The 21,039-nt window shown below is 43.2% G+C and overlaps 1 protein-coding gene across 1 annotated transcript in view; it reads left to right on the top strand.

The window, feature by feature from the left end:
* iqgap1 (IQ motif containing GTPase activating protein 1) overlaps positions 1–21,039 on the top strand; it is a 178,076-nt gene that overhangs the window by 145,879 nt on the left and 11,158 nt on the right. The window contains exons 31-36 of the mRNA XM_061975071.1: positions 4,135–4,270; positions 4,355–4,442; positions 12,944–13,153; positions 13,232–13,398; positions 13,470–13,589; positions 16,510–16,618. Coding sequence (XP_061831055.1) covers positions 4,135–4,270; positions 4,355–4,442; positions 12,944–13,153; positions 13,232–13,398; positions 13,470–13,589; positions 16,510–16,618 — 830 coding nt within the window. The remainder of the gene's footprint in view (positions 1–4,134; positions 4,271–4,354; positions 4,443–12,943; positions 13,154–13,231; positions 13,399–13,469; positions 13,590–16,509; positions 16,619–21,039) is intronic.

The following is a 21,039-nucleotide window of genomic DNA, read 5'->3' as shown; positions in this document are numbered from 1 at the left end:
ACGGACCATGGTATTTCTGTTCTAAATTGGCCCGCCAACTCCCCTGACCTTAGCCCCATAGAAAATCTGTGGGGTATTGTGAAAAGGAAGATGCAGAATGCCAGACCCAAAAACGCAGAAGAGTTGGAGGCCACTATCAGAGCAACCTGGGCTCTCATAACACCTGAGCAGTGCCAGAAACTCATCGACTCCATGCCACGCCGCATTAACGCAGTAATTGAGGCAAAAGGAGCTCCAACCAAGTATTGAGTATTGTACATGCTCATATTTTTCATTTTCATACTTTTCAGTTGGCCAACATTTCTAAAAATCCCTTTTTTGTATTAGCCTTAAGTAATATTCTAATTTTGTGACACACGGAATTTTGGATTTTCATTTGTTGCCACTTCAAATCATGAAAATTAAATGAAATAAACATTTGAATGCATCAGTCTGTGTGCAATGAATAAATATAATGTACAAGTTACACCTTTTGAATGCAATTACTGAAATAAATCAAGTTTTTCAAAATATTCTAATTTACTGGCTTTTACCTGTATATGCCGCAGATATATACGTTGCAAAATTTGTTATTTACACAGAATGATTTTGTAAATGTTTTGCATACCTTACTTGTTTCTAAACGGTGCCTGTTGTTTCTAAACGGTGCCTGTAACAAGGCAGTTAAACGACTGATCAAACAAAACAGAAAAGTCATTGTCATGGACCCACTAACTGTGTAAGCTAGCTCTCCAATCAGCTAAACAGACTCAATAACTCCACGGTGATGTTTTGGTCAATCTATTGAAACATTTTTGAAACCGATATAATACAAAAAGAATCCCATTGTAAGTTAATACTAAATAATAAATAACACAGACACTTAAACATGTTAGCATATTACCTAATGCTAACGATGCTAGCTTAATTACATTACGATAGCGCGTCCAAATATGAATGAAAACTTTACTATCAAACATGGGACGGTTTAGTAGGAATGAATTGTTTTAGTTATATTGTAAAAACTTACAAACGTTGCTTGGAGTGATGAATGAAGAAACCATACGAGTAGAAACGCAATGGATGACTAAAAGATGGAATGGCACTTATACTTCTGGTTCAAGGCACAAAACAGAAGGAAATACTGTGGTCTTTTAACCCGCAGCACCTGCAGTGAGCGAACTCGTCCAAAAGATAGCGCCATAGCACAAATAATAACTCACATTTTCAGGCTCTGTGTCGGTGTTACTACTATGTAAGTTGGTTGAACACAAAACATTATGGCCATTAGCGAAGACAAATCCATTGATCAGCCGCACCTTTGTATAAGTCGCAGAGTTCAAAGCTTGGGAAAGAAGTTGCGGCTTGTAGTCTGGAAAAAAAGGTCAATGTCAGCAGTGAGAAAAAACAATGATATACATATGTCAGTGAAGCCTGCTTAAGTCGACCAACTTATGGTTGCTTAAATCGACATGTATGGTTTTTGTTGACACAATTTATTTCCATGAAAAATGGGTCTGTTTATGTCGACATGCATTAAAACCTGCACACATGGACGTCCTGTTTAGTGCTAAGTAAGCCTCAAAATAAAAGCGCGGCAGAATTAACACAGATTCTACCGCAGAAAATAACACCCATTTATTTTATTTGTTTTTAGCTTGTTATCTGCCAGAGGAGAGATGTCATTGTAGGCAAGACATTCAACAAAACTACCACAGCAGCAGCTGTTAGATGAGAGCATAGAATATATAAAAATACATGAATCACACTGCCCTAGGTTCAAAGAAGCTTATGTCTGTGGCCAAAGTTTAGTTTCGGTTTTCGAATCTTAATATGTCAACAACCGCATATGATGACCGCTTATAAATTTATTAAACTTGTTACAGCAGTCGTGCTCTATGTGTCAATCAGAATCAAACTCAGAAATACTTAATTTAGCCCAAGCAGAGTGGATAATATTGCGTCTGTGAATGAATACTGTAACGTATAACGGTCAACTAAAGTACGGCCAACCCTCTCCTGCTTCCGATTTCTTTGACTAAACGGGCGGCGCAGTACGATGCCAGGGGGTACGTGGCATACCATAAACATGCTTTATCAGTATCATGCTTCAAAACCCGCTTTGAAAAGCTGTGCACTAAAAACACGTGCTCATTGTAGCCACTAATCCTGACTTACTCATTTTGATTAAAAAAAACTAAGTCTGCTCAAATAGTTGTATTAATTTTTGTTTTGTAGGTTGAAGTGGTTTATATACAGGTAAAAGCCAGTAAATTAGAATATTTTGAAAAACTTGATTTATTTCAGTAATTGCATTCAAAAGGCGTAACTTGTACATTATATTTATTCATTGCACACAGACTGATGCATTCAAATGTTTATTTCATTTAATTTTGATGATTTGAAGTGGCAACAAATGAAAATCCAAAATTCCGTGTGTCACAAAATTAGAATATTACTTAAGGCTAATACAAAAAAGGGATTTTTAGAAATGTTGGCCAACTGAAAAGTATGAAAATGAAAAATATGAGCATGTACAATACTCAATACTTGGTTGGAGCTCCTTTTGCCTCAATTACTGCGTTAATGCGGCGTGGCATGGAGTGGATGAGTTTCTGGCACTGCTCAGGTGTTATGAGAGCCCAGGTTGCTCTGATAGTGGCCTTCAACTCTTCTGCGTTTTTGGGTCTGGCATTCTGCATCTTCCTTTTCACAATACCCCACAGATTTTCTATGGGGCTAAGGTCAGGGGAGTTGGCGGGCCAATTTAGAACAGAAATACCATGGTCCGTAAACCAGGCACGGGTAGATTTTGCGCTGTGTGCAGGCGCCAAGTCCTGTTGGAACTTGAAATCTCCATCTCCATAGAGCAGGTCAGCAGCAGGAAGCATGAAGTGCTCTAAAACTTGCTGGTAGACGGCTGCGTTGACCCTGGATCTCAGGAAACAGAGTGGAACGACACCAGCAGATGACATGGCACCCCAAACCATCACTGATGGTGGAAACTTTACACTAGACTTCAGGCAACGTGGATCCTGTGCCTCTCCTGTCTTCCTCCAGACTCTGGGACCTCGATTTCCAAAGGAAATGCAAAATTTGCATGGTTGGGTGATGGTTTGGGGTGCCATGTCATCTGCTGGTGTCGGTCCACTCTGTTTCCTGAGATCCAGGGTCAACGCAGCCGTCTACCAGCAAGTTTTAGAGCAATGAATAAATATAATGTACAAGTTACACCTTTTGAATGCAATTACTGAAATAAATCAAGTTTTTCAAAATATTCTAATTTACTGGCTTTTACCTGTATAGTGCTCCAGAATTATTGTTGCTGATCAATTTTAATTAGTTTTTATTTATTAAGGTTCCATCCATCCATTTTCTACCGTTTTTATTTTTTAGTATCAAGTGGTTCAAGTCGGTAAAAAAATGCCTGGATGGATTTCATTTTTTATTGATTTCAGACAAATTGATGCACTTTAAATCTCTTCTGTTACAGACCAAAAGAAGTGTTAGTCAAGTTATTTTTTGTTGTAAGTTGATCAATATTTCTTTCTTTTTTTCTTTAGTGTTAATAAGGATACAGTGTTCTGCAGAGGTGTACTTATAACAGATTTTATAGACAAATAATTATCCTATAAATAGTATTTATTGTCGCGGCGGAGAGTTGGGGGGCTCAAAATGTTTTCTTCTTCTTGGGGGGGACGTAACAGAAAATAATTGAGAAGACGGGACGGCGTGGCGCAGTGGAAGAATGGCCGTGCGCGACCCGAGGGTCCCTGGTTCAATCCCCACCTAGTACCAACCTCGTCATGTCCGTTGTGTCCTGAGCAAGACACTTCACCCTTGCTCCTGATGGCTGCTGGTTAGCGCCTTGCATGGCAGCTCCCTCCATCAGTGTGTGAATGTGTGTGTGAATGGGTAAATGTGGAAGTAGTGTCAAAGCGCTTTGAGTACCTTGAAGGTAGAAAAGCGCTATACAAGTACAACCCATTTATCATTTATCATTTAACTACCTACACATAATAAGAATAGAGGAGAACTACACACAGGCAGACTGCAGATAATGTAATGTCATTGATTGATTATTAACAATCAGGAATGCAACATTATACGCAATGGGGAGTATTATATTTCTTTACTAATATCGGTGATACACAGGTGAAAATCCCCTTCCTCCTGATGACCCAAACAAAGAGCTAATGGGCAAGACTGAGGTGTCGCTAACACTGACAAACAAGTTTGATGTCGCTGGTGAGGCCAATACTGAAGTAGATGCCAAGACCCTCCTGCTCAAGTAAGTTCATACAGTTGGTTGAAGGCTTACATCTTACCTTCATTTAGTTGCTTCCATAAGTGTTTATTTGTCATGTCACTCTAGCACCAAGAGGCTGATTGTGGATGTGATCCGGTTTCAGCCTGGGGAGACTCTGACTGAGATATTGGACACAACAGCTGGTCCTGAGCAGGTCAGAATACACCAAATATGTGTCTGCTTTTCTGTAACATAACTAGAAATTAACCAAATGACAGACAGCATGTACTTTAGGCTACATGTGCACTGCCACCGTCATCAAAACAGTATTACTGTGGAACCTTGCGTATGTTGACATGCCTCGGACTGGCTGAATAAACATAAGAAGTTGTTGCTTTAACTGAAACTGTAAGCAAAACTAGCCTTTGCACATTTAATTGTGACTGTGGAAAAAGACACAAACAATTGGTGATAAAGGATTTTTCAACCAATGATCGTTTGTTGACATACAGTGGTACCTCAACTTATGAGTGTTATGGTTTGCTAAAGGGGAGGTGACGGCAACAGGCACGAGATGGCAGTATGTACAATTATTTATTATATATATAAATATTCAATATATATAATAATAACAAACAATACTAATTTAATAAACTAAGTAAATGGAGTGTGAACTATATCCAAAAGGGAATGGTGTAAGACTATGTGTAGAATTTAACTGAAGTGAGTGTTACCAAAGTGTTGAACGAGATACGAGGAAGTCCAGGGGGCAGGCAGATGATCAGGGGCGAGAGAAAGGCGTCAGAATCTAGGTGCGAGCGAGAGGTCGAGAATTGAAGGAGGCAGTCAGAGTCCAGAGGGAGATCCAGGGAAAAGTGAGAGGTACAGCTCACTTTCCAGGCGACGGAGGGTACTGCGGGGACACGGGAGAAGACAAGGGACAAATCAAGGCACGGAGAGGAAACACGAATATAGCATAAAGCTTGTTGCTTACGGTACAGATGACTATATTCCGGCGCCGGCATGCCAAGTTGTCCAGGCTTATGAAGGCAGCTCCTTCATTCCAGGCAGGTGTGCTGATTGGCGGTAAGTGATTGCAGCTGGCGGCAGCTGCAGGGCGGAGACGCGCCCTGGATGTGCGCCGCGGTCGTGGGCGTGTCCCGCGGTGTGAAACGCAGAGCGCAATGATGAGGGCGCATTCCAATGCACCCTGGCCGTGACAATGAGTACTCCAACTTACAAATATTTTTAGATACTAGCTGTCCGTCTGCTTTTTGTTATGCTTTACGTTGCAAGCATAAATTTGAGGTACAAGCGTAATCTCTGTGGCAAGTTTGCATAGCAAATGTCAGAGTGAACCGTGTAAAATCTGCCCTAAAAGATCCAGTCTTCCTTGCTAGCATGAATTTTAGCAGCGATCCAGCATCCACAGCCTTCCTGTTGAAGTCAGCAACGTCCTCCGTTGGCACTGCTCAGGCTTGCTCCTACACCCACGGCTCGGCTTCTTGTCCACACCTAAAGCTGCTCCGGCATGCGGTGTCAGGGTGGTCCGTCACCCCACAGCACTCCAAACTGGTTGTGTCCTATTGTCTGTTCTTGCTGCTGCCCAGCAAAACTAGAAATATCCGCCTTTTCAACGCCATTACTCGCTGGTATCTGGTAGCCAAAATTATGGTTAGCACTCTCCCAGTCCTAATGACCAGCCTTCCCTCTTTGGGAACTGGGCTCAATGTCAATGTTTGATCTAAAGAGACCGCAAGACGACCAATCAGAACGGACCAAAAAGGATTTCGAAGTTCAAAGGATTTCTGTACTTAAAAAATTTAAAAAAAACTATTCCTTTATATTTGTATGAAAGTTTGTGTCAAAGGGAACAGACAAGTAATTGAAATACTCCGGATATATAAATTAAATGATAACTAAGTAATACATTAAAAATAAATTAAATCTGCAACAAATTGTCATTTATATTGGAGAAATACAAAACACAGAGAGCGTGCAAAAAAGGGCTTATAATACATTATTATTACGGGGGTTCATAAATGCAACCTCGCTCGGCATAACTGTCATTGGTGCATATTATGTAAGTCCTCCCACTGCCTTGTTGTTTTGACTGCTGGCTAGTCTGTAGTGCTAAGAAGGATTCTGTTTTGGCTGTTTTGGTCGGCAATAAAGTTTAAAAAGAGCGTCACACTCGTGCTTCTGTCGAGATGCTACATTACTTACAAGACGTTATTTGCACAATATAACTCTCAAGCACTTGTTGCATGTGGCTGAGTCTGCATTCATTTAGCACCGATAGCTACTTCTTTTTTTCGGTCTGGTTACTACCACACAATGGCACAATGGCCCTGGGTTTCAGTGCCCATCAAATCAAATCAAATCAACTTTATTTATAGAGCACATTTAAAATTTACCACAGGGGTAGCCAAAGTGCTGTACAATGAGCAGGTTAAAAGATAAAACGAGTACCGAGCAAACACAACACAACACAAACAGAACACGATAAAAAATAAATAATTAAAATAGAATTAATAAAAACATAAAAACAGGATCACAGCAGGTGTATTATGGGGCGCCATTGCAGGATGGATATCACTCAGTGTTAAAAGCCATGGAATAAAAGTATGTTTTTAAGAGAGATTTAAAAACAGGAAGAGAGGAGGCTTGTCTAACACTCAGGGGTAGGTCGTTCCAGAGCTTGGGAGCAGCAACGGCGAAAGCTCTGTCACCTCTAAGCTTCAGCCTTGTGTCAGGGACCGTCAACAGCAGCTGATCGGCTGATCTTAAGGATCGGGTGGGGCAGTAAGGCTGAAGGAGGTCGGAGAGATAGGTTGGCGCGAGGTTGTTTAGACATTTAAAAACAAATAAAAGGAGTTTAAAATGTATTCGGTAACGCACAGGGAGCCAGTGAAGGGACGCTAAAATAGGGGTGATGTGCTCACGTCTGCGGGTCTGTGTTAGCAGACGAGCAGCAGAGTTCTGCACGAGCTGCAGGCGGGCGAGGGAGGCCTGGCTAATGCCAACATACAGGGCATTACAATAATCAAGACGAGTCGAGATAAAAGCGTGGATTAATTTCTCAAGATCATGTCTTGATAGAAGCGGTTTCACTTTCGCTATTTGGCGTAATTGATAAAAGCTTTTTTGAACGACGCTGCTGATTTGTTTTTTCGAATTTAAAATCTGAGTCAAACTTTACCCCCAGGTTTGTGACAGAGTCGCTGAGATACGGGGTCAGAGTGCCGAGGTCAACGTTGGGGGATGACATTTCTTATCTAAGAGCTGGCAGACGCAAAGTTTCTTTGGCCCCATAAGTTGCCATTCTTTGTTAAGGCATTCGTTTCCGCGGAATGTTACGCGGGCAAAGGGGCTATTTTGTTGCACACAATTTTTGTCGTTAGGATAATCGAGACTGTATACAAAAATGGGGCAACATTCTGTTGAAAAACAGAGCGTCCAAAAACTGAGGTACCACTACACTTCAAGAATATTTGTCCCAAGTTTTAAACTTAACTCACAGGTCATTAATGGGCTGAATTTGACCCACAGGCAACTCATTTAGTATTTCCCATCTTTTTACTCATAGGCAAAATTGCGTGCATACATGATAGGATGTCATGATTATTGATTGTGATGCGTGTGGGTTTTTTTTTAAGGCAACCGAGATACCATACGTCCCACTGTCCTAAAGCAGTCATGCTAGGCTAATTGGAAACTCTAAATTTTCCTTTGTTGTGGAAGTTCTACACTTACGGCCTGATTTATTAAGATCCAAATATCATGCGCTAGACAGCAAGTGCAAAAAATAAAATGGCGTGTTCTATGATTGGGCATGTTGCCTGTGATCGATGATCACAAATTAGGATTTTACCACGGGGACGATCATTTTCTGCACATTCGCATTATCGTTCTCCTACCTTTGTGCGATGTGTTGAACCAGCAGCACACATCTATAATCTAACACCTTTTCTGAATCGCAGTCCAGACAACAGAAACACATGCACAATGACACTTTATTCTGTGCGTGAGGCTGTGGATTACATCACCAGCGCATTCGTGCATCTACAATGATTCAAACGCAAGAAAATACATAATGAAAGACGTCCTTTCATGCAAGAGATATATTAAGGTAATATACCGTATTTTCCGCACTATAAGGCGCACCGGATTATTAGCCGCACCTTCAATGAATGGCATATTTCATAACTTTGTCCACCAATAAGCCGCCCCGGACTATAAGCCGCGCCTACGCTGCACTAAAGGGAATGTCAAAAAAACAGTCAGATAGGTCAGTCAAACTTTAATAATATATTAAAAACCAGCGTTCTAACAACTCTGTCCCAAAATGTACGCAAATGTGCAATCACAAACATAGTAAAATTCAAAATAGTGCAGAGCAATAGCAACATAATGTTGCTCGAACGTTAATGTCACAACACACAAAATAAACATAGCGCTCACTTTCTGAAGTTATTCTTCATTCGTAAATCCTTAGTCTTCGGTGTCCGAAGTGAAAAGTTGGGCAAATGTGAGATCCAAAATGGCCGGTTCCGTCTCGTCGAAGTCATCGGAGTCAGTGTCACTGTTATCCAGCAGTTCTGTGAATCCTGCCTTCCGGAAAGCTCGGACCACAGTTGTGACCGAAATATCTGCCCAGGCATTTACGATCCACTGGCAGATGTTGGCGTCGTCTGGCGCTGTCTCCCTGTCTTAGTGAATGTGTGTTCGCCTTCTGTCATCCATTGTTCCCACGCAGTTAGCAGTCTAGCTTCGAATGCCCTGTTGACACCAATATCTAGCGGCTGGAGGTCTTTTGTCAATCCACCCGGAATGACGGCGAGTATTGAATTAAGCGCGTAAGCGTGTCTCTTAATGTGATGTTATGAGCTAGCAAATATAACAACTACACTACCCAGCATGCAACGATAGTTACGAGCATGCGCGGTAGCCCTGAGAAGCGTTGTTGTATGCTGGGAGTTAGAATGTGGTTATGAGCACGCTGTGAGTAAACGTTGAGAACTCAGTTAACACGCCTCGTCTGCATTATTTATAATTAGACAGACAACACACTTAATAGGAGCCATTTTGGGGTCTTTACATAAACACACAAATGGAAATGAAACGTCACATATCCCAGCATGCACCGCGCGCTTCTTCTTCTTCCGGGGGCGGGTGGTTGCTTACAGTACAAGAAGAAGCGCTTCCTGTTCTATGGGGGCGGGTGCTTACCTTGGCGGTTGCTTGCGTAGAAGAAGAAGCGCTTCCTGCTCTACCGGGAAAAAAGATGGCGGCTGTTTACCGAAGTTGCGAGAACGAAACTTTATGAAAATGAATCTTAATATTTATCCATATATAAAGCGCACCGGGTTAAAAGCCGCACTGTCAGCTTTTGAGTAAATTTGTGGTTTTTAGGTGCGGCTAATGGTGCGGAAAATACGGTACATGTTTTTGCTACATAAAAAAAACCCGCCAGCAGACACCAAACAGCATTAATTTAATTAATTTTAATCAGCCCCATAATCCATCTAGCAGCTATAAAATTATAAAAGGAAATTGCTGAATAGAGGATATATTTAATAATTGTTAATTCTGATTGTCCAATTATGTTGAAACACACACGTAGGCCAGAGGATTTTCTGTCCACGGTCTGTCTTAGCAGCACACGTAGGCCGGAGAATTCTCTGTCCATGGTCTGTCTTAGCAGCACGTGCAACAGTCCTTTCTCACAGCCTTGTGCGTCGGTGTCAGTTTGCATATCCTTCTGACACATGCTAAATAAAACGCTAACTAGAGCCCCTAAAACGGTGATGAGAGTTGATAAATCACATTGCGCGTGCTAAATACATCTTCTCTTCCCAGTATTGTGGCCGTTTTGATGATCAGCACATACCGTATTTTGCATACTAATGAAAACATAGACACAAAATGGATTGCACGCCTTATTCTGCTCACTTAACAAACACAATCCACTTTGCACAAGTTTAGTAGCTCAGCTTTGCGTGTGCAAATAAGTTTGCACATGTTTTACCTTTAGTAAATCAGGCCCTTAGTGAATTACTATATTTTTATGATTTTTGTTCTACATTTAAAACACATTAACATTACATAACATGTCATGGTAGTTCTTTGGTCATAATGTTGCATACATTATGTTTTATGGACCATTTTCAAGCCGCTTTTTTGACTGTCTTCTCAGGTTGTGCTGTTTTGTGGGTGGTCTTATTTACGCGGCTCTATTTCGACAGCATCTTCTCCCCGCCATCTATGTTGTAGTTTTTAGCGTTTTCATAGCGAGTCTACTGACAGATATGATTAAAAACTGCACTACTTAGTAGCCTCTCTTCTGGAATAGTTCCAGTAGAGTTTAAACATGCAGTGGTACGACCTCTACTTAAAAAACCCAGCCTCGACCCCTCTCTCCTCTCTAACTTCAGACCTATCTCTAATCTTCCATACATTTCCAAAATATTAGAGAAGGTTGTCTACAGTCAGTTGTTGCCCTTCTTAGAGGATAATGATATCACTGAGCTGTTCCAGTCCGGTTTTAAAGCCCTCCATAGCACAGAGTCAGCGCTTCTAAAAGTTTTTAACGATATCCTCCTGTCCACTGATTCTGGTAAATATGTTGTCCTGGTGCTTTTAGATCTGTCTGCTGCGTTCGACACCGTCGACCACGCCACCTTAATCACTCGTCTTGAGAACTGTGTGGGCATTAAGGGCGCCGCCCTCAACTGGTTCCGGTCGTACCTAACCGACAGGAGTTTTTGTGTAAAAGTAGACAGTTTTATGTCGTCCACAGCTCCTTTACCACATGGGGTCCCCCAGGGCTCAATCCTTGCCCCAATTTTATTTGCGCTTTACCTTCTCCCCCTTGGTTCTATTTTTAGGAAGTACAGTATTGCATTTCATTTTTATGCCGATGATTGCCAGATTTATTTTCCCATGGCACAAAATAACACGGTTCAACGTCTTATTGACTGCCTGCACGACATCAAAGTCTGGCTTTCAGCTAACTTCCTGAGCCTAAATGAAGATAAAACAGAAGTTATGTTGTTCGGTCCAAGTCGCTCTCCCTCCCCCAACGTTGACCTCGGCACTCTGACCCCGTATCTCAGCGACTCTGTCACAAACCTGGGGGTAAAGTTTGACTCAGATTTTAAATTCGAAAAACAAATCAGCAGCGTCGTTCAAAAAAGCTTTTATCAATTACGCCAAATAGCGAAAGTGAAACCGCTTCTATCAAGACATGATCTTGAGAAATTAATCCACGCTTTTATCTCGACTCGTCTTGATTATTGTAATGCCCTGTATGTTGGCATTAGCCAGGCCTCCCTCGCCCGCCTGCAGCTCGTGCAGAACTCTGCTGCTCGTCTGCTAACACAGACCCGCAGACGTGAGCACATCACCCCTATTTTAGCGTCCCTTCACTGGCTCCCTGTGCATTACTGAATACATTTTAAACTCCTTTTATTTGTTTTTAAATGTCTAAACAACCTCGCGCCAACCTATCTCTCCGACCTCCTTCAGCCTTACTGCCCCACCCGATCCTTAAGATCAGCCGATCAGCTGCTGTTGACGGTCCCTGACACAAGGCTGAAGCTTAGAGGTGACAGAGCTTTCGCCGTTGCTGCTCCCAAGGTCTGGAACGACCTACCCCTGAGTGTTAGACAAGCCTCCTCTCTTCCTGTTTTTAAATCTCTCTTAAAAACATACTTTTATTCCATGGCTTTTAACACTGAGTGATATCCATCCTGCAATGGCGCCCCATAATACACCTGCTGTGATCCTGTTTTTATGTTTTTATGTTTTTATTAATTCTATTTTAATTATTTATTTTTTATCGTGTTCTGTTTGTGTTGTGTTGTGTTTGCTCGGTACTCGTTTTATCTTTTAACCTGCTCATTGTACAGCACTTTGGCTACCCCTGTGGTAAATTTTAAATGTGCTCTATAAATAAAGTTGATTTGATTTGATTTGATTACTTTGTATTAGAAATGGCAACAGTGCAAGATGAATTCCCTACAAGAAGAAGATAGGAAAACGAAGGCGCTTATTGACTACAATGGCAGACGTGCGCAAATTTTGAGGACTTACTTATGCAGATCACAAATGCACAACAGAAGGTACCAGTAGGTAAGAAAAGTTGGTTTTGCATAATCAAAACAAAATGCCAGATAATACGTCTCCTAATAGGTGCCATTTTGTGTTCCTTATGGACACACTATAATAGTACTGTTGGAGCGCAGTACATCTGACTACGGTAGTCATAATGCTCCGCCTTCCGTCAGGAAGTGCGACTTCTTAGCTTAACAAAAACATTTACACAGATTTTTGAGAGCCGTGTGTAATGTTCTATATTCTCAATGAAACCTCAAAGTTTTGGTCTTGCTTGCTTACCGGTACTTGCTAGCGTCATTTATTGAAGAGGCGTCAACCTGCAGTCCACACGTACAGAATCTCTTATGTGTGACTGTCATCTACTGGTCACACATATCATCACAGCATGTACCACAACCAGAATTGATATATACAGTATATTAGGCGCACCAGGTTATAAGGCGCACTGTCTATTTTTGAGAAAATAAAAATAATTTGAAGTGCGCCTTACAGTCCAAAAATACGGTAAGAACAAATTGAACTCATAATAGCAAAGCTGGTTTTCTGCAGCGAAAGCTAGGACAATGCTTACTTTATTTTGTTCTGTGGTGACAGGAAGCGGAGTACCAGCGTGCCATGCAGCGGAGGGCCATCCGAGATGCCAAGACCCCAGAGAAGATGAAGCAAGTCAAACCAGTGGTGGATGACAGCCTCACATTACAAGGGAAGAAGGAGAGGATTAAGAGCAACCTGCAGCGGTTATCGGAGCTTGGGAAAGTCAATCCTGAGAATCGCTATCAGGACTTCATCAATGACATAGCCAAGGTTGAAAGAACGGCATATTAACGAAGTGTAATTGGTCAGAATTTGCTGAATATTGTGATTTATCTCTGTGTATTTCAGGACATCAGAAATCAGAGACGGTATCGCCAACGCAGGAAAGCTGAGCTGGTAAAACTGCAGCAAACCAACACTGCCCTAAATTCAAAGAGCAACTTTTTCAATGTGCAGATTGATTCGTACAATCAGTATATTAAGACGTGCATGGACAACCTGGCCAGCAAGGGGAAGTGAGTGTCCTCTAATGTTCAACCCATGTTTATTCATCCTAACCTATCCTAACACACATGGTTCTTTTCAGGCTGTCAAAGCCTGGAGTCAACAAGGCCAAAAAGAGTAAACAAGTTTCACAGAAATACACTGCGTCACGCTTATATGAGAAGGGTGTATTGATTGAAATCGAGGATCTGCAGCCCAACCAGTAAGTAATGTACTTGTTGTCTTTCTTAAACCTTTTTTAAACTACATTTGCAACTTTTAAACAGTATGAGACAGTTAAACCATTGGATTCCTCTCAACCAGCATGGAATCAAACTGAAAATGATTACCATTTTGCCCACTCCTCTCAGAAAGTTTTGTCTTCTATTCATGGTCTAGAGCAGGGGTGTAAAACTCGTTTTTATTTCACAGTTATGGTTGCCATCAGAGGGCTACTTAATACAGTGAAAAATATATGTACAGGTAAAAGCCAGTAAATTAGAATATTTTGAAAAACTTGATTTATTTCAGTAATTGCATTCAAAAGGTGTAACTTGTACATTATATTTATTCATTGCACACAGACTGATGCATTCAAATGTTTATTTCATTTAATTTTGATGATTTGAAGTGGCAACAAATGAAAATCCAAAATTCCGTGTGTCACAAAATTAGAATATTACTTAAAGCTAATACAAAAAAGGGATTTTTAGAAATGTTGGCCAACTGAAAAGTATGAAAATGAAAAATATGAGCATGTACAATACTCAATACTTGTTTGGAGCTCCTTTTGCCTCAATTACTGCGTTAATGCGGCGTGGCATGGAGTCGATGAGTTTCTGGCACTGCTCAGGTGTTATGAGAGCCTAGGTTGCTCTGATAGTGGCCTTCAACTCTTCTGCGTTTTTGGGTCTGGCATTCTGCATCTTCCTTTTCACAATACCCCACAGATTTTCTATGGGGCTAAGGTCAGGGGAGTTGGCGGGCCAATTTAGAACAGAAATACCATGGTCCGTAAACCAGGCACGGGTAGATTTTGCGCTGTGTGCAGGCGCCAAGTCCTGTTGGAACTTGAAATCTCCATCTCCATAGAGCAGGTCAGCAGCAGGAAGCATGAAGTGCTCTAAAACTTGCTGGTAGACGGCTGCGTTGACCCTGGATCTCAGGAAACAGAGTGGACCGACACCAGCAGATGACATGGCACCCCAAACCATCACTGATGGTGGAAACTTTACACTAGACTTCAGGCAACGTGGATCCTGTGCCTCTCCTGTCTTCCTCCAGACTCTGGGACCTCGATTTCCAAAGGAAATGCAAAATTTGCATGGTTGGGTGATGGTTTGGGGTGCCATGTCATCTGCTGGTGTCGGTCCACTCTGTTTCCTGAGATCCAGGGTCAACGCAGCCGTCTACCAGCAAGTTTTAGAGCACTTCATGCTTCCTGCTGCTGACCTGCTCTATGGAGATGGAGATTTCAAGTTCCAACAGGACTTGGCGCCTGCACACAGCGCAAAATCTACCCGTGCCTGGTTTACGGACCATGGTATTTCTGTTCTAAATTGGCCCGCCAACTCCCCTGACCTTAGCCCCATAGAAAATCTGTGGGGTATTGTGAAAAGGAAGATGCAGAATGCCAGACCCAAAAACGCAGAAGAGTTGAAGGCCACTATCAGAGCAACCTGGGCTCTCATAACACCTGAGCAGTGCCAGAAACTCATCGACTCCATGCCACGCCGCATTAACGCAGTAATTGAGGCAAAAGGAGCTCCAACCAAGTATTGAGTATTGTACATGCTCATATTTTTCATTTTCATACTTTTCAGTTGGCCAACATTTCTAAAAATCCCTTTTTTGTATTAGCCTTAAGTAATATTCTAATTTTGTGACACACGGAATTTTGGATTTTCATTTGTTGCCACTTCAAATCATCAAAATTAAATGAAATAAACATTTGAATGCATCAGTCTGTGTGCAATGAATAAATATAATGTACAAGTTACACCTTTTGAATGCAATTACTGAAATAAATCAAGTTTTTCAAAATATTCTAATTTACTGGCTTTTACCTGTAATGTCTATTGCATTATTAGACAATATTAAAGGTGAACATATATGTAATTGCATGCAGTATATGTACTTTTTCTGTCAAATTGGAAAGAACGAATACATTTAGTAAGAAAAAGAAGTACTTTATTGACGCATATTATTTCCAGGCTTTCGTTGGCTGTATAAAATGATGTAGCAAGCCATGTTTGGCCCCCAGGCCTTGAGGAAGTTAAACCTCAAGACCATAGGTGTCAAACCTGTGGTTTTGAGGTTTTTATGTAGAAACCAGTGGTTTTCAATTATTTTCTGTCACGCCCCAGGAGATTTAATTGTTTCTTTCAAATCTGTCTATCTGTGTTGGCCCTGTGATGAGGTGGCGACTTGTCCAGGGTGTACCCCGCCTTCCGCCCGAATGCAGCTGAGATAGGCTCCAGCACCCCCCGCGACACCAAAAAAGGACAATCGGTAGAAAATGGATAGATAGATAGATAGATAGATAGATAGATAGATAGATAGATAGTACTTTTTTGATTCCTTCAGGAGAGTTCCCTCAGGAAAATTAAAATGATGGATGGATGGATTTAAATACTGTTCAAAATCCTATGTTTTTTTCTTAGCTGTATGCACCAAGCCAGTTGTTGACTGACACTTTCGCCAAATAAAGAGCTTATTCTTATATACTGTAGCTTCATTATCAACAGTATTTAGGGGCTATCTGTACTTCCTCATCCTTTGTGATCAGATTAATTTGAGTCCTGCTGCTACCTATCTTGCAGCCTTTGTATTGTTCAAGCATTAATTGCCCAACTTTTTGAGAAGCAGTGATATAAATCAAATGTGCTAGATAGTAACTGTGCTACAGTTAGTAGTAGCTGCTGCATCTTTGTTTATGGCATGTTATGTTATGTTGGAGGGACCATTTAAGCTATAGTTTGGGTCTTTGGATTATTCGTTTGCAATATTCAATCCAGTAAAAATGGCAAGTATCAGACCGATACCAATACTGACTAATTTTAAGGCAGGTTAGAAATATTTCAGGGACTGCTCATCTAAATGTTACCGTATGAACTCACTCCCGTGTGTTTCTCTCATCATAGGTTCAAGAATGTCATTTTCGAGATCTCTCCATCCGAGACAGTTGGAGTGTTTGAAGTGAAGGCCAAGTTGATGGGGGTACACTTGGAGACATTACAGTTAGAATACCAGGTATGCTTGTGTATATGTTACATATATTGTACGTTGGTTGACATAGTACAGAGATATATGGTCATTGCGTTATGCAAAGGAAGACGTTCCATCTATCATCCAAAAGGCTTCATCAGTTCTAAACATTTTTGTGTCTTAGCCTATTTATGTTTTAGGTGGGTGTTTACACTGAGGGTGGTCACATCAGGGTTATTTCCTCCGCCAGGATGTTATAAAATTATTTCAGTTAGTTAGTTAGAAACATAACTGATGGGCGGAAAACTTTCAAGAAAGGAATAAGGAACATGCGATTATATTTTGGGGATGATCTGGATTACCGTCTGGATTCAGGACTGTTTTACTATTTGGGAGGTCCAGCTGGGTGGAGGTCTGCAACCTTGTTGGCTGTTGATCAACCTGCCAATGTAGTCGTCCCTCTGTACATCGTGCTTCTAACTACATCGCAGATTAAAAAATATATATATTTAGTTGAATTAGGGTTTAGAATCAGAATCAGAATCAGCTTTATTGTCATTACGCAAGGTAACGAGATTGAGGCCATTCCATACAGTGCGATGTGTGCATGCTAGAAAAACAATGTGCAAATATATAAAAATTTAAAAAATGTAGAAGTGCAATGAATATGGTGTGAAATGAATATATACATGAAAAAACAAAACAAAAACAGGGTGGTTGGTGGAATGGGTTATTGCACCGAAGAGAAGGCAGTTATGAGGGACAATGGGGCAGTCCGTTCAGGATGGTTATGGCCCTGGGGAAGAAGCTGTTCTTTAGCCTGTTTGTTTTGGTTTTAATGCACCTGTAGCGCTTCCCAGAGGGCAGCAGGTGGAACAGGTCAGAGCCAGGGTGGGTGCTGTCTTTGATGATGGCACTGGCTCTGTTGAGGCAGCGGGAGGTGTAGATGTCCGTCAGAGAGGGGAGAGGGCGGCCGATGATCTTCTGAGCCGTCTTGACCACTCTTTGCAGCATCTCCCTGTCTGCTGCAGTGCAGCTGCCGTACCATACCGTAATACAGTAGGTCAGCAGGCTCTCGATGGACGAGCGGTAGAAGGTCAGCAGCAGGTCAGGCTTCAGGTTGTACTTCCCGAGGACTCTAAGGAAGTGTAGCCGCTGCTGAGCCTTCTTGATGATTGATGTGGTGTTGACTGTCCAGGAGAAGTCATTAGAGATGTGGACTCCAAGGTACCTGAAGGTGTGGACCCTCTCTACACGCTCGCCGTTGATGTAGAGGGGGGCAGGGTCGGTGCTGCTCCTCCTGAAGTCGACGATGATCTCTCTGGTCTTGCTGGTGTTGAGAGCGAGGTTGTTCTCCGAAGACCAGGCCGTCAGCTTCAGGACCTCCTCTCTGTAGGCAGCCTCGTCACCCCTGGAGATGAGCCCGACCACTGTGGTATCGTCGGCAAACTTGACGGTAAGGTTGTCACTGTGGGCCGGACTGCAGTCATGGGTGTAAAGGCAGTAGAGGAGGGGGCTCAGCACACAGCCCTGTGGGGAGCCGATGCTCAGCGTGCGGGAGGATGAGAGGTGCGGGCCAAGTCTCACATTCTGGGGTCGGTCCGTTAGGAAGTCCCTTATGCAGGCGTTTGTGAGAGGGGGGAGGCCAAGAGTGTCCAGTTTATTGCAGAGTCTGTCCGGGATTATTGTATTGAAGGCAGAGCTATAGTCCACAGAGAGCATCCGGACGTAGCTCTGCTGCTGCTCCAGGTGGTTCAGAGCAGAGTGGAGAGCAACAGCGATGGCGTCCTCTGTGGACCTGTTCGCCCGGTATGCGAACTGGTGGGGGTCGAAGTCTGGAGGGATATGGTCCTTGATGTGCTGGAGAACAAGTCGCTCGAAGCACTTCATGATTACCGGAGTGAGGGCCACTGGTCGGTAATCATTCAGGCTGGTGATGGGAGACTTCTTCGGCACCGGGATTATTGTAGATGACTTCAGGCAGGATGGGATGACTGCCTGAGCCAGGGAGAGGTTGAAGATCCTGGTGAGGGGGGGAGCGAGCTGGTGGGCGCACGTCCTGAGCACCTTTCCAGGTACTCCGTCTGGTCCGGTAGCCTTCCTGGGGTTCACAGCCAGGAGCACTCGTCTGACACTGTGCTCCTGTACAGTGAGTGGAGTGGCGCCGGAGCCCGGTGGGGGCGGGGGCTGGGCTGGAGCAGATGAGTGTCGCTGGGGGGTTTCGAAACGGGCAAAGAAACAGTTAAGCTCCTCTGCCAGTGTCGCACTCTGATCCGCAGTTGTCATATTGCAGCCTCTGAAGTTCGTGATGTCATGAATGCCCCGCCACACCTCCCGTGAGTTTTTGCTGGACAGATGGGACTCTATGCACCTCCTGTGGTCCGCCTTTGCTTTTTTAATCCCTCTCTTCAGGTCGGCTCTAGCAACACTGTACAGTGCCCTGTCCCCTGACCTGAAGGCTGCGTCGCGGGCCCTGAGGAGTGTGCGGACCTGGCTGGTCATCCAGGGTTTCTTGTTGGGGTAAACCCGGATGGTTTTTTCCACAGTCACATTCCCGATGCAGAACTTTATGTAGTCCAGCACCGTTCCTGTGGCTGTCTCCAGCTCCTGTTGTTGGAAGAGGTCCCAGTCTGTGTGTTGGAAGCAGTCCTGAAGTTTGGGGAGTGCATCGTCAGGCCAGGTCATAACAGTCTTTGTGATAGGCCTGGCCTGGCGTCTGATGGGGGTGTAGGTAGGAGAGAGCAGGAGGGAAAGATGGTCTGACTGTCCAAGCTGGGGGAGGGGTGTAGCTCTGTACGCGTGCTTTATGTTGGTATACACGTGGTCCAGGGTGTTCTTGCCCCTTGTAGAACACTTCACGTGCTGGTAGAACTTAGGGAGTACAGTCTTCAGATTGGCCTTATTAAAATCCCCTGCTATGATATGAACACCGTCGGGGTGGGCCCGCTGCTGTTCGTTGACGGTGTTCAGCAGAAGAGAGAGCGCTGTGTTTACTTTGGCGTCCGGTGGAATATACACAGCCGTGATGATAACAACAGACAGCTCTCTCGGGAGAAAAAAAGGCCGACATCTAACAGACATGTACTCCACGTCCGGGCAACAGTGCTGTTCAATGATTGTCCCGTTGTTGCACCAGTTCTCATGCACGTAGATACAGAGCCCCCCTCCTCTGCTCTTACCGGAGTCCTTAGTTCTGTCCCGGCGGAGCAGAGTGCGTCCGGCTAGCTGCATGCTAGCATCGGGTATTTCCGGGTGAAGCCAGGTTTCGGTGATAATCATAGCACAACAGTCCCGAACATAGCGGTTTCCAGCAAGTTGTAACTCCAGGTCGTCCATCTTCTGTACAAGGGATCTGGCATTAGAGAGGAACAGGCTCGGTAGCGGTGGCTTGTGGGGTTGTTTCCTAAGCCTGAGCAAGACGCCGGACCTGCGGCCACGCTTCTGCTTCCTCTCCCTCCTCCGTCTGCGCCGTCTCCCAGACCCGACAACAAACCACGGAGAGCCCTGTGCTCTCGCTATGTCATCTGGGATGTTGTGCTCGTGGTGAAAGTCGCTCGAAACAGATATCTGGTGCGAGTTACCGATATCCAAGAGTGACTGGCGGGTGTACCGGGTGTTTGCAGTACAGGTGGTGCACAAAAGGAAAAAAAACATGAAGAAAAGAAGGAAGAAAGAGCACTGAAATGGAGAGCCGTAAGCCGCTGCGTCTGTGCGCGCCGCCATCTTGTGTATGTATGTATTGTCTATTTTACAATGCATTATTACTTATTTTCTATCAGTGTTATAATCAGAAATATTCACAAAGCGGGACTTCCGTTTCTGCGTAAAGGATGAACCGACTGGAGATAGATCGCCGCCCTGGTAGCAAAACAACTTATTAGAAAGAGACATTTCTTTGAAGACGATGTCCAAATTCTGAAAAGGGAAGGGTGCTTGTTTGAAAGAAACAGCCCATGTCAAACTAGAAAGGCTGTCTCTAAAAAGAGGAGGCTTGCCCCATCACATACTGTCTGCCCCTCAACATTTGTTTTGTTTTGCTGCCAATGTCATTATCAATAACGAGTCACATGCAGGCTAGAACATTTACTGGGTGAGTATGATGTAATACAATGTCTCGCCGTAAATGGCGCTGTAAGCAAACAAAGCCACTGGAAACATCAAAACTATTGAAGAAGAAACAATGCACACACATAAAGTTCTATTCTCCCGCCAAACAAACAAAAAGTTCAGACTGCACGTGGTTGTTTAAGTTTATCTGTTGCAGTTGTAGTCTGCACAGGATAACGACGTTATGGGCAACTGCAGTAAAATACAGTGGGGCAAAAAAGTATTTAGTCAGCCACCGATTGTACAAGTTCTCCCACTTAAAATGATGACAGAGGTCTGTAATTTTCGTCATATGTACACTTCAACTGTGAGAGACAGAATGTGAAAAAAAAATCCAGGAATTCACATTGTAGGAATTT

This window comes from Nerophis lumbriciformis, linkage group LG15, assembly GCF_033978685.3.
Source record: "Nerophis lumbriciformis linkage group LG15, RoL_Nlum_v2.1, whole genome shotgun sequence".
NCBI lineage: Eukaryota > Metazoa > Chordata > Actinopteri > Syngnathiformes > Syngnathidae > Nerophis > Nerophis lumbriciformis.
The sequence above is the reverse complement of the archived record's forward strand: the minus strand, read 5'-3'. Positions and strand labels throughout refer to the sequence as shown.